This window comes from Diadema antillarum, unplaced genomic scaffold (assembly GCF_040938485.1).
Source record: "Diadema antillarum isolate AM-2024a unplaced genomic scaffold, OU_Dant_1.0 seq00001234_RagTag, whole genome shotgun sequence".
NCBI classification, from domain to species: Eukaryota; Metazoa; Echinodermata; class Echinoidea; order Diadematoida; family Diadematidae; genus Diadema; species Diadema antillarum.
In genome coordinates, this window is record NW_027272022.1 from 1,801,671 (window position 1) to 1,827,354 (window position 25,684).

The following is a 25,684-nucleotide window of genomic DNA, read 5'->3' on the forward strand; positions in this document are numbered from 1 at the left end:
CTAATTGTAGAACATTAGCTAACATGATGTGGAATCTTTGTGGATCCTCTGATGCTTATGTTGTGTTGAGGTATTTTTTTCCCCTCCAGACAGTTAAAAGCTTTCTTTTAACAATAATGATAGGAAATCAGTTCATTTCAGTACTAGGAATATTTTGTTACCATGATGTTTCTTCTTGTACTCAGGGCACATATATTTACATGACAATTACCAAATTTTACACAATAATGTGGTTCTACAATATGAGGGCAAATAGAAATATCTGGCATTTCATCAATTTAAGTCATATCTAAGCAAATCTAAGAGTTGCCATTGATAAGCAATTCTGACAGTGGTGAATAAGCAGAACTAAGCAAGGGAAGAAATTGTAAAAAATATCTTTGAAAAGACTTGTATAGGCTGTAAAGCTAACACGCATCCATGAGTTCTGGAAATAAGACGTTCAGGAACAAATCATATATTTGCGACATTACAGCACATACCCAGCGTATCAGTATCATTGTGTTTCTTAGAGTTGTGGGCGAAAACAAGAAAAAAAAATAGTCTTATCTGTTACTTCACATTTGAATTATTTGACCAACTGGTGTAAAAACTGAAATGTATTTAAAGCCCCTGTATAGTTGTATAAGTTGTACAGTTTTGGGCAACAGCATCAGCTACAACAAAATAAGTCTGAAAGACTAGCTAAGATTGATTAGGCCAATCTCTGTGCTCTTGGGGGGGGGGGGGGGGGAGACAAAATATGTATCTAAAGGCAGATGCTGACACCACTTTAAACAGGGAGCAGAGAATGGAAGTGACATTAATTTACAAGAAATTGTATGTCAAGTGATTACATTGACAAGTTTGGGATATCATCACAATTTCTGTGTTAAAGGTTAAAGGTCACAAGGCTTCTGCTAGGAATGTTGAATATGCTTTTGTAATGTGTAGGGATAGAAATACATGTAGATAAACAATTGTGCAGAATAAAATGGTCAAAGTTTATCAAATTTGGGTAATCGATGATTATGCAATTTGCTTAGAAAGAGAACAAGGGAATAAAAGTATTTAGAAATGTTACTTTCTGCAAAGGGGTTAAAAGGTCAGTTTTCAAGGTCAAGATCATTGCATTCATCTTTCTATTCAGGAAAGGGCTTAAACTTGTGAGAGAATACACTGATCACATGAGAAATCATAGGCATCCTAGTTGACTTTGAGCTGCATTCAAATTGCCCTAGATATCCCGCTGATTTCCTGGAAACTTTTTTGGCTTAGAAGGAGATGGAACATGAAAGTATCAATATGTTTTTATTTTATAATAGGAGTGAAATATAATATAGAATAGTGCCCTTTGATTACTTGTGGTCCAGTAGAGAAGTATGAAACCATTGCAATGCATCTTCCAGTGCGTGCCTATAAAATTTGCGATTATCACAACCTCTTTTGTAATCTGTAATTTTAAGTGTTGTCATGGAATAATGCTACAGTATTCTACCTTTGTGTGTCCAATCTCAATAAATGGAGGCTACTTGTGAATTGTAAGTTTTGGAGCCACGGTTTTATCTCCTTGTGTTCTTCACTGGAACTTTCATGCAGCAGAGAATTAAGTTATGTTTTGAATGGAAGCAGTACAAACCAGAGCATCAATTGTTATCATGACTAAAAACATAGATAAGGGAAATTCAGATGTCATTGAATACATTTCACAGTACATGTATGGGAGTGTGATGGATGTTATGCTGCATTGAACTGACATAAAATATCTTGCAGAGCTTTTGGGGAGATCTGTCAAAATACATGTTGTAATGAAATCTGTAAAATTATAAATGCCAAAAAAAAAAAAATCATATTTTGGGACACCTTTTAATAAATATAGAAAGTCGAAATTATGTCATGATCATTAACAACAACATCATCATCAACAACTTTACCACATACAGTATAGTCAAGTTGCATTGCCTATTTAGGAGGGGAAAAAAACAATTTATTGACTCAGACCAATCAGGGCTGCCAACTCTCACTCATCGAGAGTGAGACTCACTCATTTTGGTCCTTTCTCACTCCAAAACTTTATTTCATTTGCATGCATTTCTGTTGATCTCACTCATTTTGACTCCTAAATTATAGCATTGGCCTATGGGAGTCTCACTCTCAACTAGTTTCCAATGTTGGCAGCCCTGCAATTGATATGCAAACAATGAAGGAAACTAAAGAGTAATATGTATCATCTTTGCATTTCTTTTTTAATATTCCGTACTGGTATTCTTCCTTGCTTGAGACGAGATGCATCGGGGATCGGTCGATGATCACGTCCAGTCAAAACAGACCACCCATAATATGCGTCCGTTTATCATCAAGCACCCCAAACCCGAATTGAACTAACGACCAACCAGGCTGGTGTGACGAAGGGCACGTCAGGAAACTTTGCATTTCCTAGGCCGTAGGCCTCGAGTGCGCGCAGCCAACCGGCCACTGTTGATCCCACTCGTAGTTAACGCTGTGTGTATAATGTACAACCTAGCAGTAGCAGACGCCAACCAAGCAGAGTCCTTCGGTCGGCGTGGCGCGATGAGGTAGTGGTGAAAGCAGCACTTTGGTAACTACTTGAAGACGATCATATTATGTAAGATATATTGTAGCAATTGAGACATGAGTGCAGGCAAGAATGTTAGTATGTATAAACGAACAAAACCTGTAGCTTCTGGTGGGGTGTTCCGCTGCCGACTAATTGTGACTTGTATAGTTGTGGCTTCACCATGTTCACGTACAGTGGATCATGCCATGGCGCGATGGCGGAGCGAGCAGCGCCCACCCAGACTTGTCGGCGGCGCGGCGCGCGGAACATCCCTCGAAGAGTAAACGGTGAATAGTTGCGGGCCACGTCGACAGCAACTAACTTGGCTTGTGATCTCAGCGCGTAATTGTCAGAGGAAGGCATAGCCATAGATCTACTGATTGAATATTGCAGATAACAACAATCACAAAGTTGTTGGAAAGAGTTCTACAGCTGTACGTAGCCGTAGGCCCTACTACCCTACTAGTCTAGATCATCGGAGATAGGGTCTATTCTACGTCTATCTACACTATCTAACCAGTGTTACAGTGTAACTGTGTACATAACAAGGAGCGCCCCGGGGTTACCCCCTCCTCCCCTCCCCCCCCCCCCCCCATTAATTTAATACTCTGAACAGGGAGGTGAGACGAAAAAACCTTCCTGCTCTGAAGTAGCCTGAGCCAGATGCAGTGCGAAGCATGACACTTGTTAATACAGTGAAAGGGGTGTGTAAATAGCTCTGATTCTGAAGTCTGCACCGCATTAGACCTACCCTAATAAGAGTTAAGACTAGGCAAGGGCACCAAGATCAACGTTACTCTATTACCCTAACCGAACCCTAACCCTACTCCTAAACTCTACTAACCCTACTAATCCTCAAGCCACCTAAATTTAATCATATATATTACATATTGATTATAGTAGGGCAATAACATGGTTGTATAACTATAACTCGTTCTAAATTCTACCTGTGTCCATGTAGTGTCAATGATTTCTTAAGATTTGGTGTATTGACGCTCTTTATGTCATTATGAAGCATCTTGAAGCGAAGGATGATAGTTAGTAGACAGGTGACCCCCTAACTGCGACCAGCCGAACGCGAAGCCCCCCCCCCCCCCCCCCCCCCCCCCCCCCCCCGCCAGTTTACAAGACAACTGTACAACTCGGGGAGCGCCCAAGGGTCATATACCTGGTACTTAAGTAACACCCCAACTTAATTGAGACATAAGATAAAAATTATGGGAATTGATTTTTAAAGTTATAAGCTCGAGTTGAGAGCAAAGTAAGGACACAGTATGGAACAAGATTTTACTGCTAGAATGGTCGGCAAGTTCTTCAGAATTGCATTTGTGCAGGCAGGCCTTGAAAGGCTGATTACATGAAGAATGTTTTCAATCTGTCGTTAATACTCTTACATAACTAGCAAACAATGCTGAAAACTGCTTGTGGTACCCGGTAGTGAAAAAAAATTCTCCACCCATTTTGCTGTTAGATTTATGTGAAGGAATCTCATACCCTTGCCTTGCAGAATGCACAATTTAAACATTCACTACTGAATATTTTCTTGGTATTGATACTTTTTGAAACATGCAGAGACATTGTAGCTGATGCAGTACCAGTGGTATTGAAGGTTGTTTTGCAGGGATTGAGGGAGTGGAGAGGAGTATGTCCAGGAAGGTCCTGGTCACAGGGGCCTCAGGGCTCCTGGGCCGGGCTGTGATGGCCACCTTCCTGTCAGCCTCGTGGGACGTCCTTGGCCTGGGCTTCTCAAGGGCCGGTGAGAAGCTGAAGAAGGTTGATCTACGTGATTCTGAGGCCATCAGGAGTGTGATTAGAGAATTTCAGGTACGGAAAAATTGAGTGATGAGGTTGGGCGTGACTTACTTCAATGACAGCAGTTTGCACCATTTGGTCTTTGAAATGAAAGTTTAATTTCTTCATATGTGCATATTAATTAACCCAACTTTTTTTCTTTTTTTTTTTGGGGGGGGGTCTTCGTAGCATTGTTTTTCAATTCATACAAAATTAATGTCAAATTCTGTGTATGCAAATGATATGTAACCACATTATCTGGGTAATTCTACAGAAATTCTTCCCACTTACATAAATCTATGAGTATTCTGGCAAGCACTCCACTCGTTTATTTTTGTTTTGTTTTTAAACTGGCTAGTTCCCATTCATCTTACTCACCTAACAGTGAGTTTTGCACGTCATGGGCAATGGGTTTGTAGCACTAAGCATATTTACTTATCTTCTTTCTCACTTTATTTCATTGACAAATATCCATACAGATTTATACCTCCAAATACAAGCATTTCAGCAAACAAAGCCCAGCATGTCTTCTTTTGGTATTCTCCTCCAGCCATTGTACTGTTTTAACTCATCGAGTACTTGGGAAATCTTGCCTCAGAAATGATCATTATTTCATTAGATTGGCAACACTGAATTACTGTAAAAGTGGAAATTTTTGCGGTGTTGTAATTTTCGCGCATTTCGCGCAACCAAAAACTAGCGCGAAAATAAAAGCACGCGAATATTTTAGCTTGCCATATGTTCCTGTGCGTGATGTCTTGATTCCACGGAATTAAAAACACGCGAAACTCTTCTTTCTGGGCCAAGCGCGAAAAATTAGTCGCGCGAAAATATCCACTTTTACAGTATATGTTTTCTTGAAAACAATAAGATGGTGTTGATAAAAGTCAGTGCAGGTGCATAGAATCAGGAAGACACAAATATTTGTCATTTGAAAGAGAAACAAGAACTTCAATCTTCCAAAATATGAAGCCAATTTAAGAATCAATTATCAATTTAGCAATGACACAGAAATGTGTTTTGCGGGACTTGATGGGTTAAAGTGGAGTGGTGTTAATCAGTGTTTTGTCACTTTCCACTGTCCATCCTTCAGCCTGATGTTGTCATTCATGCTGCTGCGGAGAGGAGGACCGATGTTGTAGAGAGAAATCCAGAGGACGTCAAGCAACTGAATGTGGCTGCAACTGCTGTGATTGCACAAGAGTGTGGTAAGTACCTATCAAGCCATGATTCTCATCTTGGTGTATAATCATTGATGTTTCAAAGATTGTGGAAAATTACAATATTATGCTGTTCAGATGTCAAGAATGGTTGTAAGGCAACTGAAAGACATAATATGCCCGTTGTGAAGAAAAAGCCTTGACATTTAAGTTTTTGGTTGATTGTTTTTCAGCTGAAACTTACTAGTCCATGAAAAGTCCTGATTTCTTGACTTCTTTTAATATGATGTGTTGTTGGAGGAAACAGGCTGAGAATTCTGTCTTTTGTTTACCAGCTGTTGCTGCGCACAGAATTTTTCAAACTCTGCACTACAAACTCAATTCTTTGAGAATACTTGGACTGGGGTCTATGGGAAATGTGTGTTGTAGCAAAATCAACCCGTCTTCAATGGGTTAATTTAAAGAGTAGCATCTATGGATTGCCATTGAGATAAAACTTGTTCAGTTGCTATTAATTGTATTTGCATTATAGAAAAAAAAAATGTATTCCCCTGCCAACTTGGCTCCCATAATCGTTGTTAGAAAGGGAGAACAGAATAACATAAATCATAGAGTGCTGCTTGAAAGTGTGTACGTTATTGGTCATTGTCATCAAGAATTTCCTTGATTTTACATGTACAGCTTCAAGAGGCATCATGCTGGTGTACATCAGCACAAACTATGTGTTTGATGGCAAGAAGGCTCCATACAGGACCTCCGATGAACCAAATCCTCTCAACAAATACGGGCAGAGCAAGCGAGATGGAGAAATTGCCACTCAAACAAACTATCCAGGTATTGGCTCATTTCTCAGCTAATTACTTTGATACAGACTAATGTACACTCTATGGTTTCTTGATAAATTTCTTGTTCATTGATAAAATGTCTTTGTGTGAAAGAATTATACAAACAGTTCTCAAAGTTTTTGTATTGATATTTTGAATGTTAAAAAAGCCAGTCATGAACCATTCAAAATATAATTCTATCACATTTGCGAGATGGTGTGTTATCAAAGACACTACTGTCAGTAATACGGTGGTATTAAGGAGTGGTTGCCATGGATATATTTTTCTGTCTTAAACATATGAGGGATGGTGCTAATGGTGCCAAACGATGGTGTCAAACCAGGACAAGCACTTGTGGTAGCTAGTGGTGATGATGGTATGTGATGCTTGTGTATTATGTGGCATTGATAAAGGTAATGTGACCCGATCACGCCACCAAAACATATTTCTTAAAAAATGGTGGCCTGACATGTATTTCTGGTGGCCTTGGGCTACTACGCCACTGCTAATATCGAGCATTGATGATGATGTTGAGGCTATTGATGATGTTGATTATGGTAATGACTGTCATGGTGATGATAAAGGTGATGATAATGGTGTCACTAATCTCTCTCTTTAAGGTGGTGCCATCTTGCGGTTACCCCTCCTCTACGGTCCAGTGGAGCGATTGAATGAGAGTTCTGCCACCTTCATCCTATCCCAGATAACGGACACCAGCAAAGTGGTTGAAATGTGCAACTACCAGCAGCGCAGGCCGACCCACGTGAATGATGTTGCCCAAGTTCTCCTTCAGATGGCTGAAAAATATTCACAAGTGAGCATGTAACATGTCCATACACAAATATTGTCCATCATAATGCTTCACAAACATTTTCAGACACCTTGATTGATGACATTATGTCCAGTGATTTGTGACTCATCGCCGTGTTACTTTAAATAGATTGCAAATGATATATCATGGAATATTGAATGTCAAATGAGATGATTTAGTGGACAGTGTGAATTGGTGTGTGAAGTACATAAACTTGTATTTAGATTGCTAACTTCTGGCTGGCTCAACTCCAGCTAACTTTAAAGTTAATTTTCTCAAAACTTTGGAAGCTTTTGGAAATAAAGTGAGAAAAATTGTATATTTTCTAATCAGAGAGCTTAGAATAATTTTTATAATCTGTAACTGCAAAACACCAGACCATGAAATTGACTGTTTACCAGCTTTGATGATGGACTTTCATGGTGCGCAGTAATATATTTTTGAGTGTGTGTGCGTGTGAAGAAAGTCAGTGAGATGTTCTCATTGTTTAGTGCCATAGATCTCAAGCTGATGCCTGAACAAGCTGTGTGAATTTCATTTTTTAACTAGCAGAGTCTGAGCTTGGAAATGTCAACAGAAATATTAATATACCTCATATATAGATTCCTCTCATCTGATTGGTTAAAAGTGGAGTCATGAAAATAGCTGTGCCCCATTTTTGACCAAAATGACGTCATGATTTACTGTGCCCGGGGCATAGAATCAACTGTGCCCTGTAAATAGGTTTGGAGACAGTCGCAACCCCGTACACATAGATCACTCATATGTACGCACCAATGATACAACCGCCGCGCTGTCGATCAGCGTTGATTACGAGTGCTGTAAAAGAGACTAGAATCTATATTTTCGGTATCTATATTTCGGAATCTATATTTTCAGTATATAAAACATATAATGACAGCTTGATATTCGGGGCACGGTTAAAATTATGTAGGCCCTCGGTGATGTGAAAACCATAACTATGCCCTCGGCTTCACTTCGGGCATAGTTATGGTTTTCACATCACCTTGGGCCCATAATTTTAACTGTGCCCCTCATAGATCTCCTAGTGCTTGGGAACCATGAAGTTTGGTGTTTGATTTCGTTCTATCAACAGAATGTAAGAGACCTCTAAAATGATCAGGTTGATGTATGTTTGAATACTCTAGAATTCAGGATTCATGATAATCAGAGGAAATATGAATGAAATAATGTGCAAGTCACATGCCTTCCTATGGCAGGGTATTGATTGTTTTAATCTCTGTGTTTATCTATGGTACCTCATCCCTGTTTAATCTATCTTCGCAGGGTCATGAGGTAAAGGGTATCTTCCACTGGAACACATCAGAGCAGCTGACCAGATACCAGATGGCCACCATCATCACAGATGTCTTCCAGCTCCCCAGCCACCACATCACTGCAAATACCAGTGCCCCTGCTGCGGGAACGCCCCGCCCTGCCAATGCCGCCATGGATGTATCAAGCGTGACCAGTCTCGGGGTCAAAGTATCAGATACGCCATTTCGGGTTGGCATCAAAGGCAGCCTGGAGTCGTTTGTGAATCAAAGATGAAGAGAACTTTTGTGACAAAATATATTGAATGAGAAAAGGAGGGATGACAATGCTGTGAATGACATACAGTGTAGAAATCTGCATTTCAAATATTGGTGGCATTTACAGCTTCATACACCTTGTATTACTAGGCTGATTTTAGAGGCTAGAGGAATATTTCAGAGATTTATGTAAAAGTGTATTTTTAACTTTTTACAGTAAGTATATTTTCATATGAAGAAATGTAATTAAAAATATACAGGGGAGTCCCGTTATATAGAGGTCATTGGGTCTTGCTAATTTACCTTATTGTATTTGCACCCCTGCATCCGTACACTTTAAACACACCCATAGACGTACACTGTATGGACATATCTACTATTTCGTATTTTAGGCTTGTATACATAGTACAATACAATGCAATATTGATGAACAGGAAATGGGACAGGAAAGTGCAAAAAGAAAAAAAACAACTTTTTGACATTTGCTGTTGAATGTTTTATATTTGACAATGATCATGTCTCAGACAAGACCTGCCTTTTGTAACGTATGTAAATGAATCGAGACATCATCTACAGACCGTCTTTATATCATCTCAATCACATTATACAACGGTGCTGTGTAGGTGCAAACTTGTGGTAACGAAGGTATGCAAATACAAAAAAACAACAAAACAAAACACAATCTGCTATTTGAATATGGACCTGTGAGCGTAATGAGTTCTCACAAGTACACAAGCAGTGCCAGCGACTACTGTAACTTATGCTCGTGAATAATGCATCACTTTTCTTAGCTTCTGATCTGACAGTTACATGACCATGGTTTCAGTCAATGAATGCAAAGTATACTGAGTACGAATGGAAAGCACACACATTCTTATCCCTCTAACAACAGTGTCAAGTGTGGATGTTTCCGAGTCAATCATACTTCTACAGACAGTGACATCTCCCAAGCAATTGACAGGCCCACATTACTCTTATTCACTATTCAGCCAGTGAGAGCTCACATAGCACGGAGCACACATGTGTGTGACAATCATTGGAAGATTTATTTACTGCAAGCATACAGCATTCATATTGACAGGTATAGAAAGTGATTATTCAATAGTAATTTGCTGGTTTTTACAAGATGTGGGATTTTGCCTGCTGTTTGGCTTGGGACAAGAATTTTGTATTCGCACAAATTCTTCCTTATTCTTTTTTTAGCCCATAATTTATCTCACATGCAATCACAGAAACTTCGAATTCCCACAGGTCAGCACAGAAAGATTATTTTGAACGTGATGATTTACCTCTTTAAGAGCTGATATGAATTGTATCATGCGACCTCGCTATTAACGGGACTCCCCTTTAACAAATATTTATATATAACCCTAGATCATCAACTTTACCTTGATTTGAGCTGCAAATAAGGTAGTCATTAACAAAGCTTTATAAATTTGCAATATGAACATATTTCAGTAGGTTTATAGATGCATTAGCCTGTGAAAATGAAATTGGACTTATATTTTCTTTATTGCTGCCTTCCATTAATAATCCTCAGAAACACTTACTCCAACAATTCTCATCTTGAGGTGGTCTATAGAATATATGATGCCAAAGAATAATCACTTTGTATATTCATCAAAATTTAAAGAAAGTTGCTATATTTTCCTTTCAAGGTGAAGTTATGTAAAGCTGCAGACTGAAAGGGGAGAGCAATGGGTAGAGTATTATACGGTGTACACTGTATCATGTATAGGTCAGTGAAGTTCTAATTCTTGTAATTGGATCAGTGAGTATTTACCATCTACTGTATAGTTTTAACAGGAGCAGTTGTTTGTCCTTGCAATGGGCAGTGGTTGAGGTTATGGTATCTAATAGCACATTTTGTGGCATTCAAACTCTAGTGACCAGGCAAGAAGTGCCCACTGCCATGTGAAATTAAATGGCCACTACTTACATGTATCTCTTCAGTGGACAAGAAAGAACAATGAGGCCAGTCTGTTTAGCATCAGGTCTTGCATATTGTCGTTAGAACTGGTGATTAAAGGGACAGTATATTATTGGTTAAGATAAGGATTCAGCTTTTAACTTTTTGTGAGATGCTTAGAAACCTCATCATGAAATGTGAAAGAGTGCACGATTTTAAGAGGAATTCAAAGTTTATCATGAAAATCGGTTTTGAAAAGGCTAAGATATCCAAGAACAATGTAGAACAAAGTGATCCTAGTAAAAAGTGGGTCCCACCTTTTATCAGGATTGTTTTGTTTTGGATATGTCAGCCATTTCAAAACCAATTTTCATCAAATAAACTTTGAATTCGTTTTAGAATTATATGCTCTTTCATATTTCATGAGAATTTTCTTATTATCTCAAAAAGAAAAAAAAAAATCATCAGCAATAAATGTGCAAACCAGAAGCCTGAAACTCTACCAACCCTTTAAACTTTTTATCATGAAATTATGACTTGGGGAAGTGCTTTCACCATGCAGGATTTGACCCATTTTTCAATTCGCCCAATTTCAAATGTGCATGTATCTCCCCTCTAGATATTAGGTTGCATGTAGGTCAACTTAAAGGGGATGGCTAGTAACTGATCAGTGGGAATCAGTGGGAATGCTGGGGGATGATTGTTCCAATCCTTGTGAGATTCATTTAAGAGTACATTATATATCTATTGTTGTGTGAACATTATTTGCTTCAGAATGGTATAATGTTCAAGTTATGTGCAGTTTAATGTTTCCAGGTTAGCGTGCCTGGTCAGGGACAGGGCATTAATCTGCACATTACTTGAATATGAGACTGTTCTGAAGCAAATAATTTTCACACAACAGTAGATATATAATGTACTATTAAATGAATCCCACAAGGATTGGAACAATCATCCCTCAGCATTCCCACCGATTCCCACTGATCAGTTACTAGCCATCCCCTTTAAACCCTGGTTTCTCATGATGATTGGAAACAATTTGTGCAATTTTACAATTTTCCTCAGCAAGGCTTGTAACAAAGACAAGGAAACGAGATTCTGCCAATGGCTTTATAGGTTAGTATTGAAGATGTGTGTGCAATTATGCTGTACCTTGTGTGCAAAACTTGTAAGGGGGCTTCAGTGAAATAATTTGAATGGAGGTGTGGTAACCTTGGACTTTTGTCGTTTCCTGGCAATTGACCATGTGGGCATTTTACACTGTGAGAGAAAAGTATTGGTGTAGCTACATGTATTGCAGTTGTTCTTGAAATGCAGCCCAATTATGTGAATGTTTCATAAATATCAAAACTCGTTTTCATCTGTATGTTTGGCTTTGGTAGGCCAGGTTTGTCATTTTATTATCTGAACCTGATCACAATTTTATATTGCAAACCATTGTAGGAAGTCAATTCAAATCAGTTCATTTCAAATCAGTTCAATTCAAGTCTTCCTCTCTTTTGATTTTGCTCATTTCTTGTGACACTGCCATTGTTTTGTGTAATCAATAAAGCCCCCGTACACTGTATTTGACATCAAATGAGTCATTGTTGTTTTCAGTATTGTATTCTGTAACTAAAAATATGGAAGGTATGTACGTTGTATGTACTTCAAGTCCACTTGATGTATTGGGCCAGCTGCACTAGTCTTTTTTTCTCTGTAAACTCACAATCAAGCCATTAGAAAAAGATAGAAGTCAACAGAAGAATTTAGGAAGTACGTGTAGTGTGCTCTGACCTCTGAAAAAAAATAACCAATCATTGCACACTGAGTATATACACCAAAATAGACTTCAGACATTTCAAAGCAATCACCATTACTGTACTAAACTTTCACCTGTAAGGGAATGCATTTCTTTTTTACTTTTTTTGTCTATGGCATTAACAAATATGCATTTCATGTTCATGCTGACTCTAATAAACGTAAACTCAAAGCAAACAGAACAGTGAAATTTTCACTGCAGCAAACGGGCCAAATTCGACAAACCCACAAAGCCAAACTGATGGACAAAATAGAACACATATCTTATGAACAATGCCTTCTGAAACATGAAATCAAATGTGTGGCATAGTCACAAAGTTTTATTTACAGGCGTGTATTTTAATACCCTCTCATGAGGGAATACATCTTGTACACACCAATTCACGGCGCTCCCATTACACAAACACAATTATAACAAAATATTGTTACATCACATTAAAGTGAATATTCAGGTCCTAAAATCATTTTCATTAATGTCTGTTGCAAAATTCAATTCTGAACAACACTTCGATACATGTTTTGTATAAGGGGGGATAAAATACCAGTCCCAAGGACTTCCCTTACAACGCGAGTTGCCTGTGCATGGGAACCTCGTTATAACCGAGGACCTAAGGACTATACCAGGTACATGTACTGACATTTATATTGTTACATCAGGTTTCTCACTGTGATCAGGGTACAAAAACAGAGAACTATAAAGAGTTGGGACCTGTGAAATCACCCTGTAATAAGAGGGTTTGGTTATATACAACTTCTTTTAAAACAGGGTTTCACTGTATAGGGTGAATGAGACCTCATCAATGTTGAATGTAAACAAATGCCACAACTCATTTTCAGTCCTCGGCTCCTACATTAATGCAAGGATTACTGCACAATTTGCCATCTCACATATTTATCACGGTGTCACACTTGACACTTTGGTTTAAGGGGAATTCCAGACCAGTTGAAAGTCAGTCTGAAAAGAAGGATTGCAATCTTGTAAGCACAACAGAGTAAATTTGATCAAAATCAGAAAGAAATTAGGAAGTTATGAAATTGTATGAAGTGTGAATGACAATCCACGGGAGTTTCTTCCATGCCAGTCAACTCAGTGCACACTGGTTCTCAAACGATTACAGAGAAATTATGTTCAAAGAGTCTTGCCTCTACATATCAAGCATTTCCGAACAGGTAGCATCAGGGGATTTACTACGCCTTCAAGAAGTGTTGTTGAAATGGATGCACAGTTAACCATGATAGACCAACAAGCTGTCAGCTATGTGTCCAGAATCCACAATAGTTGATCGGATGCTTCTAAAGGTCTAAGGTCATCATCAACACAAATAAAAGCATCAGTCTAGTAAGGTCTGATCACAGCTCATCAGCATTCATTCCTTGGGACACTTTGTTCCTCTCCACCCTGCTGTCAAACGTCCTTGCCATCTGACAACTCTGCTTTCCTGGCTTCAAGGGGCTCAATTTTTCTCTTCACAACAAATTCTCCATTCCATTTGAGAAGCGTTTCCTCATAGTCACCATCAGGGAGCCCATACACAGGATTGACAGGTTTGATTCTCACCAGGTGTCGTACTTTGGTCAGGAGCTCATTCACTAGGGGTGTGTTCTTGTGTATCACAGGTTTGCGTGTCTGAAAGCATGGGCAGATCAAAATATAAAGTCATGTAAATTAAATGAATAGATTGGAATTACAGGGAGTATGCAAAGTCCAATTTTAAAACACAGTGAAATATACAGTCAACCTTGTCTAAGTCAAAGCTATTTGGACTGAAGAAAGAGCTTTGACTTTTAGAGAAAAACTGACTTATGAGGGATCAAAATCAATAGAATATATAGAGAAGAGGACCTGAAAAGACCTTTGACTCGGGGGATTATTTGACTTATGCGGGTTAAGCAAAGTTGACTGCAGATTTTTTCTAGTCTAGACTTAAATGTGTCTTGACAGATATGAAAATGCATTATTTCGGGGAGGGGGTGGGGGTTTTAGAGTAGGTCCTAAATAACTAAGCAAACATGAATTAATACTTTACTGAATACTTGATAGCTGTGGTTAGGTACTGTCTTTGATGGTGACTACTGGTATGACTCTTGTCAGGACTTACATCCTCTAGGCGGAGCTGCTTCATGATGCGCCTCTCCCAGTAGGGTCGGCCCTTCAGTGACCGTATCCGCCACACGGCATGCAGGAGGTGCGGGTCTGTCTCCTCCTGCCCTTCTTCGGGGTTAGTTGGGTGAGGGTGACTGCTCAAAGACCTGGCCACTGGCACATACTGCCTCACACAGGCACAGCTGACCTGTAGCTGATTGATGTGGGTTGAGGGAGAAAATATGCATGAGATGCACTCACACCATGTGTCTTGATTTTTAGTAATATTACTTATTATTAGGTATTTACTGACAAAAAAGAGGACTGATAAACATACACGTGTACATAAAGCATGCACAATGAATATTTACTCATTCAATGAAAGCATACATGTCGTAGCCTCAGATGTTAATATTCTTTTCAATATACTGTGGAACAAGTTCAAAATTGAATGAAAAAAACAAAACAAAAACAAATAGCCAAGTGTCCTCTGGATCAGATGTCAGAAGACCTATGCACCATTCACTTGAACTGCATTTGAAAATTGTTCTACAACATAATCCCTCAATCTGGCCAACATTCAAATATTTAATAGAGCAGCTCATCATTGTTATGTAGTCATATTTCTTTAAAAAAAAAAAACATTTTGAGGGGTGTTAGGTAATACGATGTATTGGCATAATTTCAAGTCTAATTTAGAGAGGTTTTGGTGTCAAAATATTAAGAACAAAATATAACCCCAAAGAGATTTTTTTTTTTTTTGTCAGTGCGATACATTTTCTGTACAACGCCTACTAAAGAGTATTAGACACTTTCTATTACATTAATTTAATGTTATGATGACACAGAGAGGCAAATAAGTTTGGTTTAAGTAAATTTAACTTTACGCCCAATACTAAGCAAAGGCTAGCTTTCCAGTTTCAGGACACTTGTATTGTTGTAGTAAAAGAGTTGTCTATGGATGTGATTTAACTTTCACGCCTATATATTATATGACAGTATCCAACTCATTTTTCAACTTGGTCAAAGCCAGAGATAGTGAGTAAATTTCACGGTTAGTGCTCCTGCCTGCGCCCGCATCGCGCATGGCCGCACGCCCTGGCCTGTATCAGCTGCAATCCCTATGAAAAATAAAGAAGAAGAAAAAAAAAAGTAAATAAGTCTATGCCGGCCGGCTGCTTTCTGCATATATGCTAAAACCTCACGTTTTAGACAACTCTGCAACTTCGGTAGTTCTCCTGACTGGGTGGAGGAATTCAAGCAAAGAAGAATTCGTAAGAAGAAGCTACCGCAATTTTCAACGTGTGGGACTACACATACTTGAGCCCCATGTGTGCACGGCCCAGGGTCGCTCGAACATGACCGCTTGGAAACTGACCACTACAGAGATTTCACAAGTGAAATTAATCACTAGTACATGCTTCAGCAGTCTATAAATTAAAGCAAAGTTAATTGAGTACTCACCAGTCTCCTGAAAGTAACGGGACATAGCGATGCTGCGTTCATGGTGTCACATCCAAGACATCGGCCCAGCAACACAGCATGCAATGTTACGTGAATTCACTGGAATGGGAATCAGTGCCTGCTGCCCTCAACCGTCAGTACACCTCTTAGCTCTACGAGATTTCACATGTACCTGTAGGTCCTACCCCCATTCCAGAGAGATTTTCTCTCATCGGTCACTCATCTGAAGCAGTTCGGAAGCAAAGTTTATCGCTTTTGGCCACCCACCGAAGTGAATAGGATTAAAGTCTGATGAATCCGACTTGTGTTGGTCGACTATCAGGTGATATCAATGATCCGATAAGGCAAGATCGTCCGATGAGGATCATGCGCCACACGTCTGACACTCACCTGATAGTCAACCAATCAAGTCGGATTCATCAGACTGCGATCCGACATACTTCGGTAAATGGCTGGAAGCAACACTTGCTTCCGACGAGTGACCGATGAGAATCTCTGTGGAATGGGGGTATTAGGCAAAAAGGCCTACGAATTAAAATGGGTCCTTTTGGACCCCCCTTTTGGAATGTAAGTAGCAAAGATGGTAAGAGCGCTCTATCATCTTTGCTATAGTACTATAGTGTACTGCTGTATTCAAACTCAAATGATATTACCTATAATATTCTCAATCCCATCACAACTTTCGTATCAAAAACGTTGCTGAAGTTATGCTTCGGTGAATGGTTTTGTAATTATGACGCCATCTGCATGGTGTGTCCTTTTTGGGCTACGTGGCAAGAGTACACTTCTTGACCCTATTAGTAATTTTCGCAATTTTGATTCGTTAATCAGAAAATGAAATAAGGTTCGTTAAACCGAAAATATAGAACTAAAGGTGGCATACAATAACGAACCTTCTTTTCTTTGTTCTTTTTCTTTTTCTTTTGGATAAACGAACCTTCGAAATAACGAGCCTAATATTACTTTCGGATTAGTTCTTCGGAATAACGAACTTCATTTCATTCCCGGAATTACGAACCTTCGGAATGGCGAATATAATATTGTGACAGTTCAAACTGCATGACTTTAATCAGATTTGAAAAGAATATGAAGTGTACATGAATGTATATAAGTCTCATGTCGATCGAATGTTAGATAAGAACGCTGTCACATTTTAGAGGCATGATGTTACATCTTTTTCTTTTCTCAAAGCAGTGCAATCATTCGAAACTATACAATTCATGTACAAGTTACAAGTAAACAGAGACGATTATAATGTTTACGTAGCACCTTGAACTGTCTCATTGGTGTGACATTGAAACTGCCCAGAAATCATAGTTTTGCAGTCAACGTTGATTCCCCAAGTCTGTTATATTTCTCCTTTGAAACTGCACCTCTATGCATGCCTATACAACAACAAAGCGGAGGATTCGACTTTTTAATTCTGTTTGATTTCTTGTCTAAAAGGAGTCTCACTTTATTAGCAAATCAAAAGGATATACATGTATTTCATCTTTTGAATATAATATCATCACACATATCGCACCTCAGTTGCGTGCTAGTGGCAGAATGCTTTTGATTAATATCACCGTTTCATAAAAGCATGTGACATAAAACTTTTAACGAAATCTCATCATTTTCTTCTTTTATGTCCGTCCTACTATTCGACTCGATTGATTTTACTTTTTTAACTCAATATGGGTGAAAAAGTAAAGATGCACATCACTCATTTTGACATCTTTTCGCGACGCATATTTACACAATTTAACTTAGAACGAAACCGAAAGATGTGACGGAAGTATAAACATAATCTAAGGATAAAATAATGACAAAGCATTTATTATGTTGAACACACATAAACCAAAACAAATACCTTCTAGCCTTTATTAGATGTCGTATGCATGATGAAAGATTGATTAAAAGGACAGGAAAAGAAGGAACTGTTGAATAAATTGAAAGTTATAATGAACTAAATCATGGTCGGTAAGGTGTCTCTCCTTTTTTTGATTAATCAGGATCGCGACCGGAAGAAAACGCATACATTCAGTGCAATGAGAAAAGCACTAACTTTCTATTACGACAAAACAAAACAAAACGGTCACTATGTATATAATAAGATCGCTCCACAGCATCGCTTCCACGGCTGGAATTATCACCTCTTATTTTTCCCTTCTTTTGTTTGATTATTTTTTCAATCCCAAATATAAAACCATATACCCTGCTCAATTTCGCTTGTTTCTGGATGAAAATTATGGACCTCGGTGTCTCCAAAAGCACTATTCACTCTGGTACTGCGCCCCTATTGCAGTGAATTGTACTATTTTGGAGTCACTTCCGCCAATAGTTTTAACCAGAAACTGATGAAGGCATGGTTTATTCGTATGTATAATAACTATACACACTAAGCCTACATATCCTGCTACTATACCACTGCTTTTACTAATTATACTATTGGGGGGGGGGAGGGGTACTACTACCACCACACTATTTCTTCTTCTTCTTCATTAGGGCCTATATACTACTACTATTATACCATACTAGGTTGACTGCCTATCTTGGGCCTGTTGCATAAAAGCTATATGGTAACTTTGTCATCCAGTGGTAACTACCATGGTAACAATACTCAACAGCCAATCAGAATCAAGAATTCCATGGAAGTTACCATAGGATGGCAAAGTTACCATAATGATAACTTTTATGTAACAGGCTCCAGGTCCCTATAGCTCAGTGTGACCAGCTAAAAACACGGAATTGTGCTTGAAGCGGCCTAAAATTATGCTAAATTGCCATGAAATTATATGTCACATCAAGCCAACCAATTGTGGTGCCTCATCAGCTGTCAAGAAAAAAAAAACCAATAAAAATGAAACTGAATTGTGGTGCCCAATCACATCATGGTTCTCAATCGCATTGTGGTGCCCGTGCGCATTGTGGTGCCCAATCGTCCTCCCATCTTTTACTGCAATTATTGTGGTGCCCGATAAGCCGACAAGCAAAGAAAAAAAAAAACAAATAAAAAAACAAAAACAAGGCCTCATATTTCACGAATAAGCCTATGGTGCCCAATCACCTGACAAGCAAAAAAATAAAAAAATAAAAAAATAAAAAAATAAAAAAATAAAAAATAAAAAAAAGTCCCCAACTTCTAATGCTCCCAACTGAACTGTGGCTCTCAATCGCCAAAACAAAACAAAACAAAACAAAACAAAACACCTGAAAAGACACGTCTTCACAACTTTTTGGCGTCAATTTCGTCCAAATTCGGCACACAAACTAACAAACCAACCAAAGAGAGGTACCACAGTACAAAAACCGCTTAGAGATTTCCTTTCTGTCGAAATACCCCCCTACACACACACACACGCACACACACACACACACACTGTAATACTCTCTTTTATTTCAGTACTCTTTGGGGATCTTACTCATAAGTTTTATGGAATCTCCATAAAAACTTCTCATGATCCCTCCACAAATCATCCATTATGTTGTTATTTCCTTTCTTTGTAATTCATTTTGTGTTTGCTGAAACACCTTTTGGTGAATATGGTATCTTATGTGTATTGTTCTTTTAGTTTATATATTCCAACTGAGGTTTATTATATCACATTTTATGTATCCTTTGTATCCTTTTAATGATTATGTGGAAATAAAGTTGAATTGAATTGAAATTGAATTGAAATTATGCCAGAATTATGCTAACAAGACAGCTAAATTATGCCTAGCATAATGCCAGATGCTGAAACGTCTAAAATTATGCCAGAAAGCATAATTATGGCAACTCTGGCAACGTTGCTACAGCTACTTATACTTTAGTATAGATCAGAGGGTAATACACTCAGTTATAACACTATGATATGATACACTCAATCAGAGATCAGTAAGCACACATACTTACATACACACACACGTCACGCGCGCGCATGAAAGAGAGAGAGAGAAAGAGAGAAACGAAACACTTTTATAGTTGCCACTGAAGAAGTATAAAGCCTCGATCACTCCGGGGCAGATATATCGTTTGTTATAAAAAAAAAAAAAAACAATACTAATTTCTTGCATGGTTTTCTTGCAAACGATAAAGGGCCTAAATCGCCTTCAAGAATGTCCACTTTATTAGGGGAATTCAGTTTCTCCGCCTGCATGTGTAATGTTGTAGTTAATTTATTCAAAAAAATAATGCTCCCACGAATTTATCCCAAACATATATTCGCAAAGTAAGTGAATGCAAAAACAACAACAACAAGAACAACAACAAGAACAACAACAACAGCAACAAAGAAGAGGTTAGTGAAGTTAAAAAAAAAAAATAAGGCGATCCGTTCCACGGATGTAAACATGCATTTTGAAAGTTTGGGTTACCCGGTGCCATCATTCCTGGATAATGAGATTACAACAGTCCAGGGCCCTGTTGCATAAAACCCTTACCGCTGGACTTAAATCGCTCCTTTCTAGCGGTAAGTTTTCAAATTAGCGGTAAATTTTATAATCCTTGATGCTGATTGGCTGTGACGCCTAATTTTGACGGTAGTTACCATTGAAATTCAATGGTAAGTTTTATGCAACAGGCCCCAAATGTCACAGAAGAGGAAGGAAAAAAAAACTTAAAATGATAAAGGGATTCCTACCAAGTTCCACTTTTCTTTTTTATTCAAAGCGCTCATTTTGTATGTGTGTTACTAATAAGTTACCGGTACGCTGTCACTGAAACCACAAATGCGCTTGAGTTAAATTTCCCTTTAATGATTTTCTGACTTTAACGACCGCGATAGATTGTCCGCTTCCGTTTGCTAATAATGTGGTTACTTCAATTAATTATCAGACTAATCCATGGAAATTAAACAATTTGTCTGCAGTTCTCGATTCCAGCAGGCACATAGGAAATGCTTCCCCTATCTATTAATAAGTAAAGGTAAACTCTTGTAATACGGGCATTTCATTTTCAGAACCAAGCAAAACGAGTTCTTTGAAATCTCGTCCATACTTCTCTTTCTTCGGATCTGTCACACGCTTTTTGTTTACTTCCGGATCCAGCCGATCTTCTTCGATGGCTGATTTTGATTCGCTGGTCCGATGGCTTCGTCCCAGTCGAGAGAAGCCGTAGGTATTGTAGTGCTGTTTGTAAGTTATTGAGTGTTGGACACTGAAATTTACACCTGATGTGAAGTGTGATCGTAAAATTAATTTGTAAAGCTAACGGGGTAATTAGTGACCATTATCTAACAAAATCGTAATGCCAAGTATAGAATTCTGAACTCCCGACTGAGTGGACTCGTTTCTCAAGGTCCAATCAAATTACGCCTCTCTTGGTGTATAGCACCCATTTTCGCCTTGCCTCTCTCGGAAGCTCGGCAAAGATTGGGGAAGCGCTGGTGGAATAAGCTCACGGAACGACACCACAACCTAACATGCTTTATGTACCTGTAAGTTACGCGTATACCAGTCTCATATGAAAACGGTATGACCTCACTGTGAGATTGAGGAATGGTCATGTAATTCAAGGTACTTCCTGGAACGTTTATCACCTTCCTTGATTGAAAACAAATCCAGTAGAAGTAGAATGCAGAGGACAGGATATGATGGTGATACGGAGAACAGTTTGGAGCTGTAAAAGCTGTTGGAGAGTGCTTACATGCGCGTGAAAGAGAGGCTTCGCTACTGCTCGTCTCCAGTCTGTTTACGGTATTCTTCGACCTGTTCGCCCGGTACACGCCCGCTGTACAACACAACGAATGATACGTGCACCTGATCTGTCTAGTAATATATGACAGTAACTCCAAGCAAGCTGTATTTCAGCTCCTCATATTCAAGATTCATATGTGGCATTTTACATGATTTGCTCTGCTCTCTGCGGACACTTAACCCACCAATAAACATTATTGGTGTTCTCCAAAGAGAGGGTTGAATTTACTCCAGTAGCTCGAAGACGACCAGCAGACCAAACCCCACAGGAGGAGGACGGATTTGATTACCATTGCACTACCACCGCTGAGAATAGTGATCAATGGTGATTATGATGTGTTGTGCATTGTTATGAGTTGGTGTGTAATACATACAGATGAATCAATGCACCCATTCCAACAATGTGTGAATTGAATTAATGGAATACTGCTACTTAGTGCTAGCAACAGACTTGCTAAATGTGGATCTATATTATGGCCTCGCCTTGGAAGATGATCACCATCAAATTATTCGAACTGGATAACAATGTTGAATAAATACTAGCAAGTGGTGGTATGCATACAAATCATACAATTCAAATGAGAGCTGTGTTTGCTGTGGTTGAGTTGACACAGTAAGAGAACTGAAGTTCCCAGACCAGACTGGGTCAAATTTACTAGTGCTAACTGGTGTAGTGGCTATATTTTGATGCTATTGATGACCATAAACATTTGTGGATCCGATTAAGCCAAGCAAAGTACTTTTGGAAGACATTCAAGATGTCTACTGTGATTTGTGAAGGATATTTGACCAAGTCACCACCGGAACACAAGATCAATCGTGCCGTAAGTTTTGCATGATTTTGTATGCTTGTTTTGTTGTACATGTATGTTAGTATGATACTAGTTTGTCTAAAGTAGTCATGTTCTCACTTTTTACAATTTTTTAAATGTTTCATGTGCTAGTAGAGTGATTAATTGATGTACCATCCCATCATCGGTGAACATTTGTTTACATTTCATTTAATTTGTATCTTCCATGTGTAGTTGTACTAACTAGTATGTATTCAATTGTTCAACTAATTCCATCAGCAATTTTTGTTTTTATTTTTGGTAGTCATATCAGATATGACATCTGATATTTGTAAAGTTAACAACTTTCCACAGAGTAGAGTTTTGCTTAATCAGAATGTTACAGACTACAGTACATGTCACTAGTGTCAAGGGCCACTCACAAACCCACAGTTCTAAAAGAATCTGATTGCCAAAAATGTAGACTAGAAATTTGCTCCATTGCTTACTTAACTAATACAACAAGTAATGGGCTTGTTTTCTCATTCAGTTGTATGTTCAGGTTTTATATGTAACAGCCCATTAAAAATACACACACACACACACACACACACATACACAAATTCACACAACACAGATAAATGTGGCAAGTATGTCTCCCTTCATCTCGTAATCCATTACATACATGGAGGATTGGCTCATTTTGCTATAGACACTTGGCTGAGTATACTTGCGACTACCGGTAGTCGTCAACGGGTGGGAAAGTGCAAATCTGGCAGTGGGCAAGAGTGACAGAGAGACTTCATTCAAGAGAGAAACTAATATAGTATGCTGTTGTCATGTTAGTAGATGGTGTGATCAGAAAGAGAGAGAACTAACCAAAACATTACATCACGGTGTAGTACATGTGAGAGCGTCTGACTGAACTATGTAAACCAATTTTGTGTCTTGATCCTATTTGGACTAAATATGAAATATTAACATCTGCCTGTGATTTGTAACTTCTCGCAGGATGAGTGCTCCTGTTCTTGTTTTATAGAGGGGAGTGGATGAAACAGTTAACCAACTTTGTGGTTGAAACTTGCTTTCCCTCAAAGGCATGAAAGTAAGATTGTTTTACCAGCTCAGCTTCAGTGACCTTCGAAATCCTGCAGTGTATATTATTTTTCTTTCCCTTTTTTGTTGTTGTTGCCATGGCTCAAACCAGAGGCAATTAAGAGGACAACAATGGGATAGGAACTATCACAAATATATTTATAGACAGTATTCTAAAGCAAGTTAGCAATATTTACAAGATATTGTAATGAAGTTTGGATACACATGAATTCACAAAGATAAGTGTAGAGAGATAGACCGAAGGAAAGAGAGAGGGAGAGGAGAGAGAGATGAGAGAGAGAGAACACTTCTCCCTCTCTCATTAAAGCATTATGAAACCTCGAATAAATTCAGATTTGTACACCAGCCCTAACTTTATCTCATCCAAGATCATTTGTTTGATCAGCTGAATAGATTGCCAAGGAAACCAACTTCAAACTTATGAGCCTTACATTGAGAGGGTCTATTTAGGAATGGCTTTTGACAATTGTTAATATGTTTAATGATTGATTTTACCATTTGGCAACATCAAGGCAGTTATCTGTTGGCTGTGAGCATATCATTCGTCGTGGTGGTAGCTTAAAATCAGTGTTATATCCTAAAGAAGTACACTCATAGTTTTGTGCATTGTGTTGTCAGTTAATACAAACTCCCATGCTTTGTGAGGTACAGTGTAATAAAGGCATTATACGGGACTCTAATGATCCAGTCGTCTTTAAATGCATTTTTATATTTGACTCTCATGTCAGGATGCATTCACATGACATTACGACACTCATTTATATCTATGAGTTGGTCATTCACTGTTTAATCACCTTATCTATCATTGTTGACAATATCATCGCATTTTTATGTTTTTTTTTTTAAGTTGTTTTTTATGGTTGACCAAAGTCCAGGCATTGTTGATCCTCTTTGGTTCACATTTTGTCCATTGCTGAGAGCTCTACAAGATGACGTTGTGGTAGTATCCATTGTTTGTTTAAAGTTGTATTTTGTGCATTGTTCATTGGAATATTTGGATGACAAATATTCATGTTACATTTGATAAAAGGGGAACTTACCCATGATTTTCTGCAAAGTATGCTGTCATTAATTTTTAGGATATGATAAGCAACCTCATACTATGTTTTTGTTCAAAGGTTCATTGAATACATGTATGTACTTGTTTTTATTTTGCTGCACTACATACTTAAATGATTGTCCAGAGGTTTTTTGGAACAGATGTTTTGCCAAGAGGAAGCAATTGAGACAAATTACTGAGCTTGTAAGATCATGTTTGATTAGACTTACGTGTAGCATGATATGGTTGGATTCCAAGTTTTTCACTTAAATACTGGTTTTATGGAGGGAAAATATGTCTTAGTCAACATGCCGTCATTACAGTGCGCAAATTTGAATGTGACATCTATACATCAGACGAACTTTAAGCATTTCAGAAACCAGGGATGCATTGATCTGCTTAAATCATGTATAGGTCATTACCAGCAATGAAAAGTCCAAAAACCATTATTGTTAGCACTGAATGATCTAAAGTGGGATTTACCCTCAAGTTTAAGCCATTCCTGTGGCTTTGAGTGTGTACACTGTGCCATTTGAGAAGTGTATTTTATAACATACTATGATATGCAATGCTTCATATCAGGTGGCACCCCCCTTTCATTTCCCCAGGCTACTACATTTCATGACCTCACTGAAATTTACATGTTCCCTTTACAACGTTTACTTGTTACTGCCATTTTCACTGGCATTATTAATGACTCTATCAATAAGATTTCATGTTTAAAACAGACGAGATGGGCATTTACACTGAAAAAAAAAAAGTGGAATCGGGAAAACTCTAGGTTTTCAATAGATGACAGGACATTTGCTCACCTGCAACAATTGCTCCGGTTTTATTTTCTCCAAGGACCTCGGGTGAGGATTGTGGTTGTGATCTAGGGTCTTATGTTTAGTTTGATGTGAGGATTAGGATTAGGGTTAGGGTTATGTTTGTGGGTAGAATTTATGTTTGCCTTTGAATGCAGATATTTCATGGGAGCTATTGTCACAGAAGCAAATGTCATGGAATCTTTTGATATGTGCCATTTACACTGCCAGAAGAACCAGAATTGTTCCTTCTGTTTTTTTTTTCAGAAAATGCGCATGTGCAGGAACACTCAAATCTTTCCTGTTTTTGTCAGAAAAAAGTCAGAATGTTTAATTTGGATTACACAAAAAATAGTGTGCAATG

The 25,684-nt window shown here is 38.4% G+C and overlaps 3 protein-coding genes across 4 annotated transcripts in view; 2 read left to right on the forward strand and 1 right to left on the reverse strand.

Moving 5' to 3' along the window:
• The first annotated feature begins 4,252 nt into the window (after positions 1-4,252).
• LOC139745101 (methionine adenosyltransferase 2 subunit beta-like) lies at positions 4,253-8,852 on the forward strand. Its single transcript, XM_071655522.1, has 5 exons — positions 4,253-4,381; positions 5,442-5,556; positions 6,190-6,342; positions 6,953-7,146; positions 8,431-8,852. The coding sequence occupies exons 1-5, from the start codon at positions 4,256-4,258 to the stop codon at positions 8,692-8,694; spliced, it is 852 nt and encodes a 283-aa protein (XP_071511623.1). The 5' UTR covers positions 4,253-4,255; the 3' UTR covers positions 8,695-8,852.
• Positions 8,853-13,701: 4,849 nt separating this feature from the next.
• On the reverse strand, positions 13,702-15,973 carry LOC139745134 (large ribosomal subunit protein uL30m-like). The gene is made up of 3 exons (XM_071655553.1): positions 15,932-15,973; positions 14,484-14,681; positions 13,702-14,011 (listed from the first exon to the last, which is right to left on the reverse strand). Exons 1-3 carry the CDS (start codon positions 15,971-15,973, stop codon positions 13,790-13,792), a joined length of 462 nt encoding a protein of 153 aa, XP_071511654.1. The 3' UTR covers positions 13,702-13,789.
• Positions 15,974-21,321: 5,348 nt separating this feature from the next.
• Positions 21,322-25,684, forward strand: part of LOC139745111 (uncharacterized) — a 75,216-nt gene continuing 70,853 nt past the window's right edge. For both annotated transcript variants that reach the window (XM_071655532.1, XM_071655533.1), the window contains exon 1: positions 21,322-22,413. In XM_071655532.1, the coding sequence (XP_071511633.1) occupies positions 22,348-22,413 (66 nt within the window). In that variant the 5' untranslated portion in view covers positions 21,322-22,347. The remainder of the gene's footprint in view (positions 22,414-25,684) is intronic.

Bases quoted from the DNA above. Each gene is read 5' to 3' on its own strand.
- LOC139745101 (XM_071655522.1), top strand. From the start codon at position 4,256: ATGGCCACCTTCCTGTCAGCCTCGTGGGACGTCCTTGGCCTGGGCTTC. The intron at 5,557-6,189 runs GTAAGTACCTAT...TTACATGTACAG, and splicing joins TGTGATTGCACAAGAGTGTG to CTTCAAGAGGCATCATGCTG. The intron at 7,147-8,430 runs GTGAGCATGTAA...CTATCTTCGCAG, and splicing joins TGGCTGAAAAATATTCACAA to GGTCATGAGGTAAAGGGTAT.
- LOC139745134 (XM_071655553.1), bottom strand. From the start codon at position 15,973: ATGAACGCAGCATCGCTATGTCCCGTTACTTTCAGGAGACTG. The intron at 14,682-15,931 runs GTGAGTACTCAA...CACATCAATCAG, and splicing joins CCGTTACTTTCAGGAGACTG to CTACAGGTCAGCTGTGCCTG. The intron at 14,012-14,483 runs GTAAGTCCTGAC...CCATGCTTTCAG, and splicing joins AGCAGCTCCGCCTAGAGGAT to ACACGCAAACCTGTGATACA.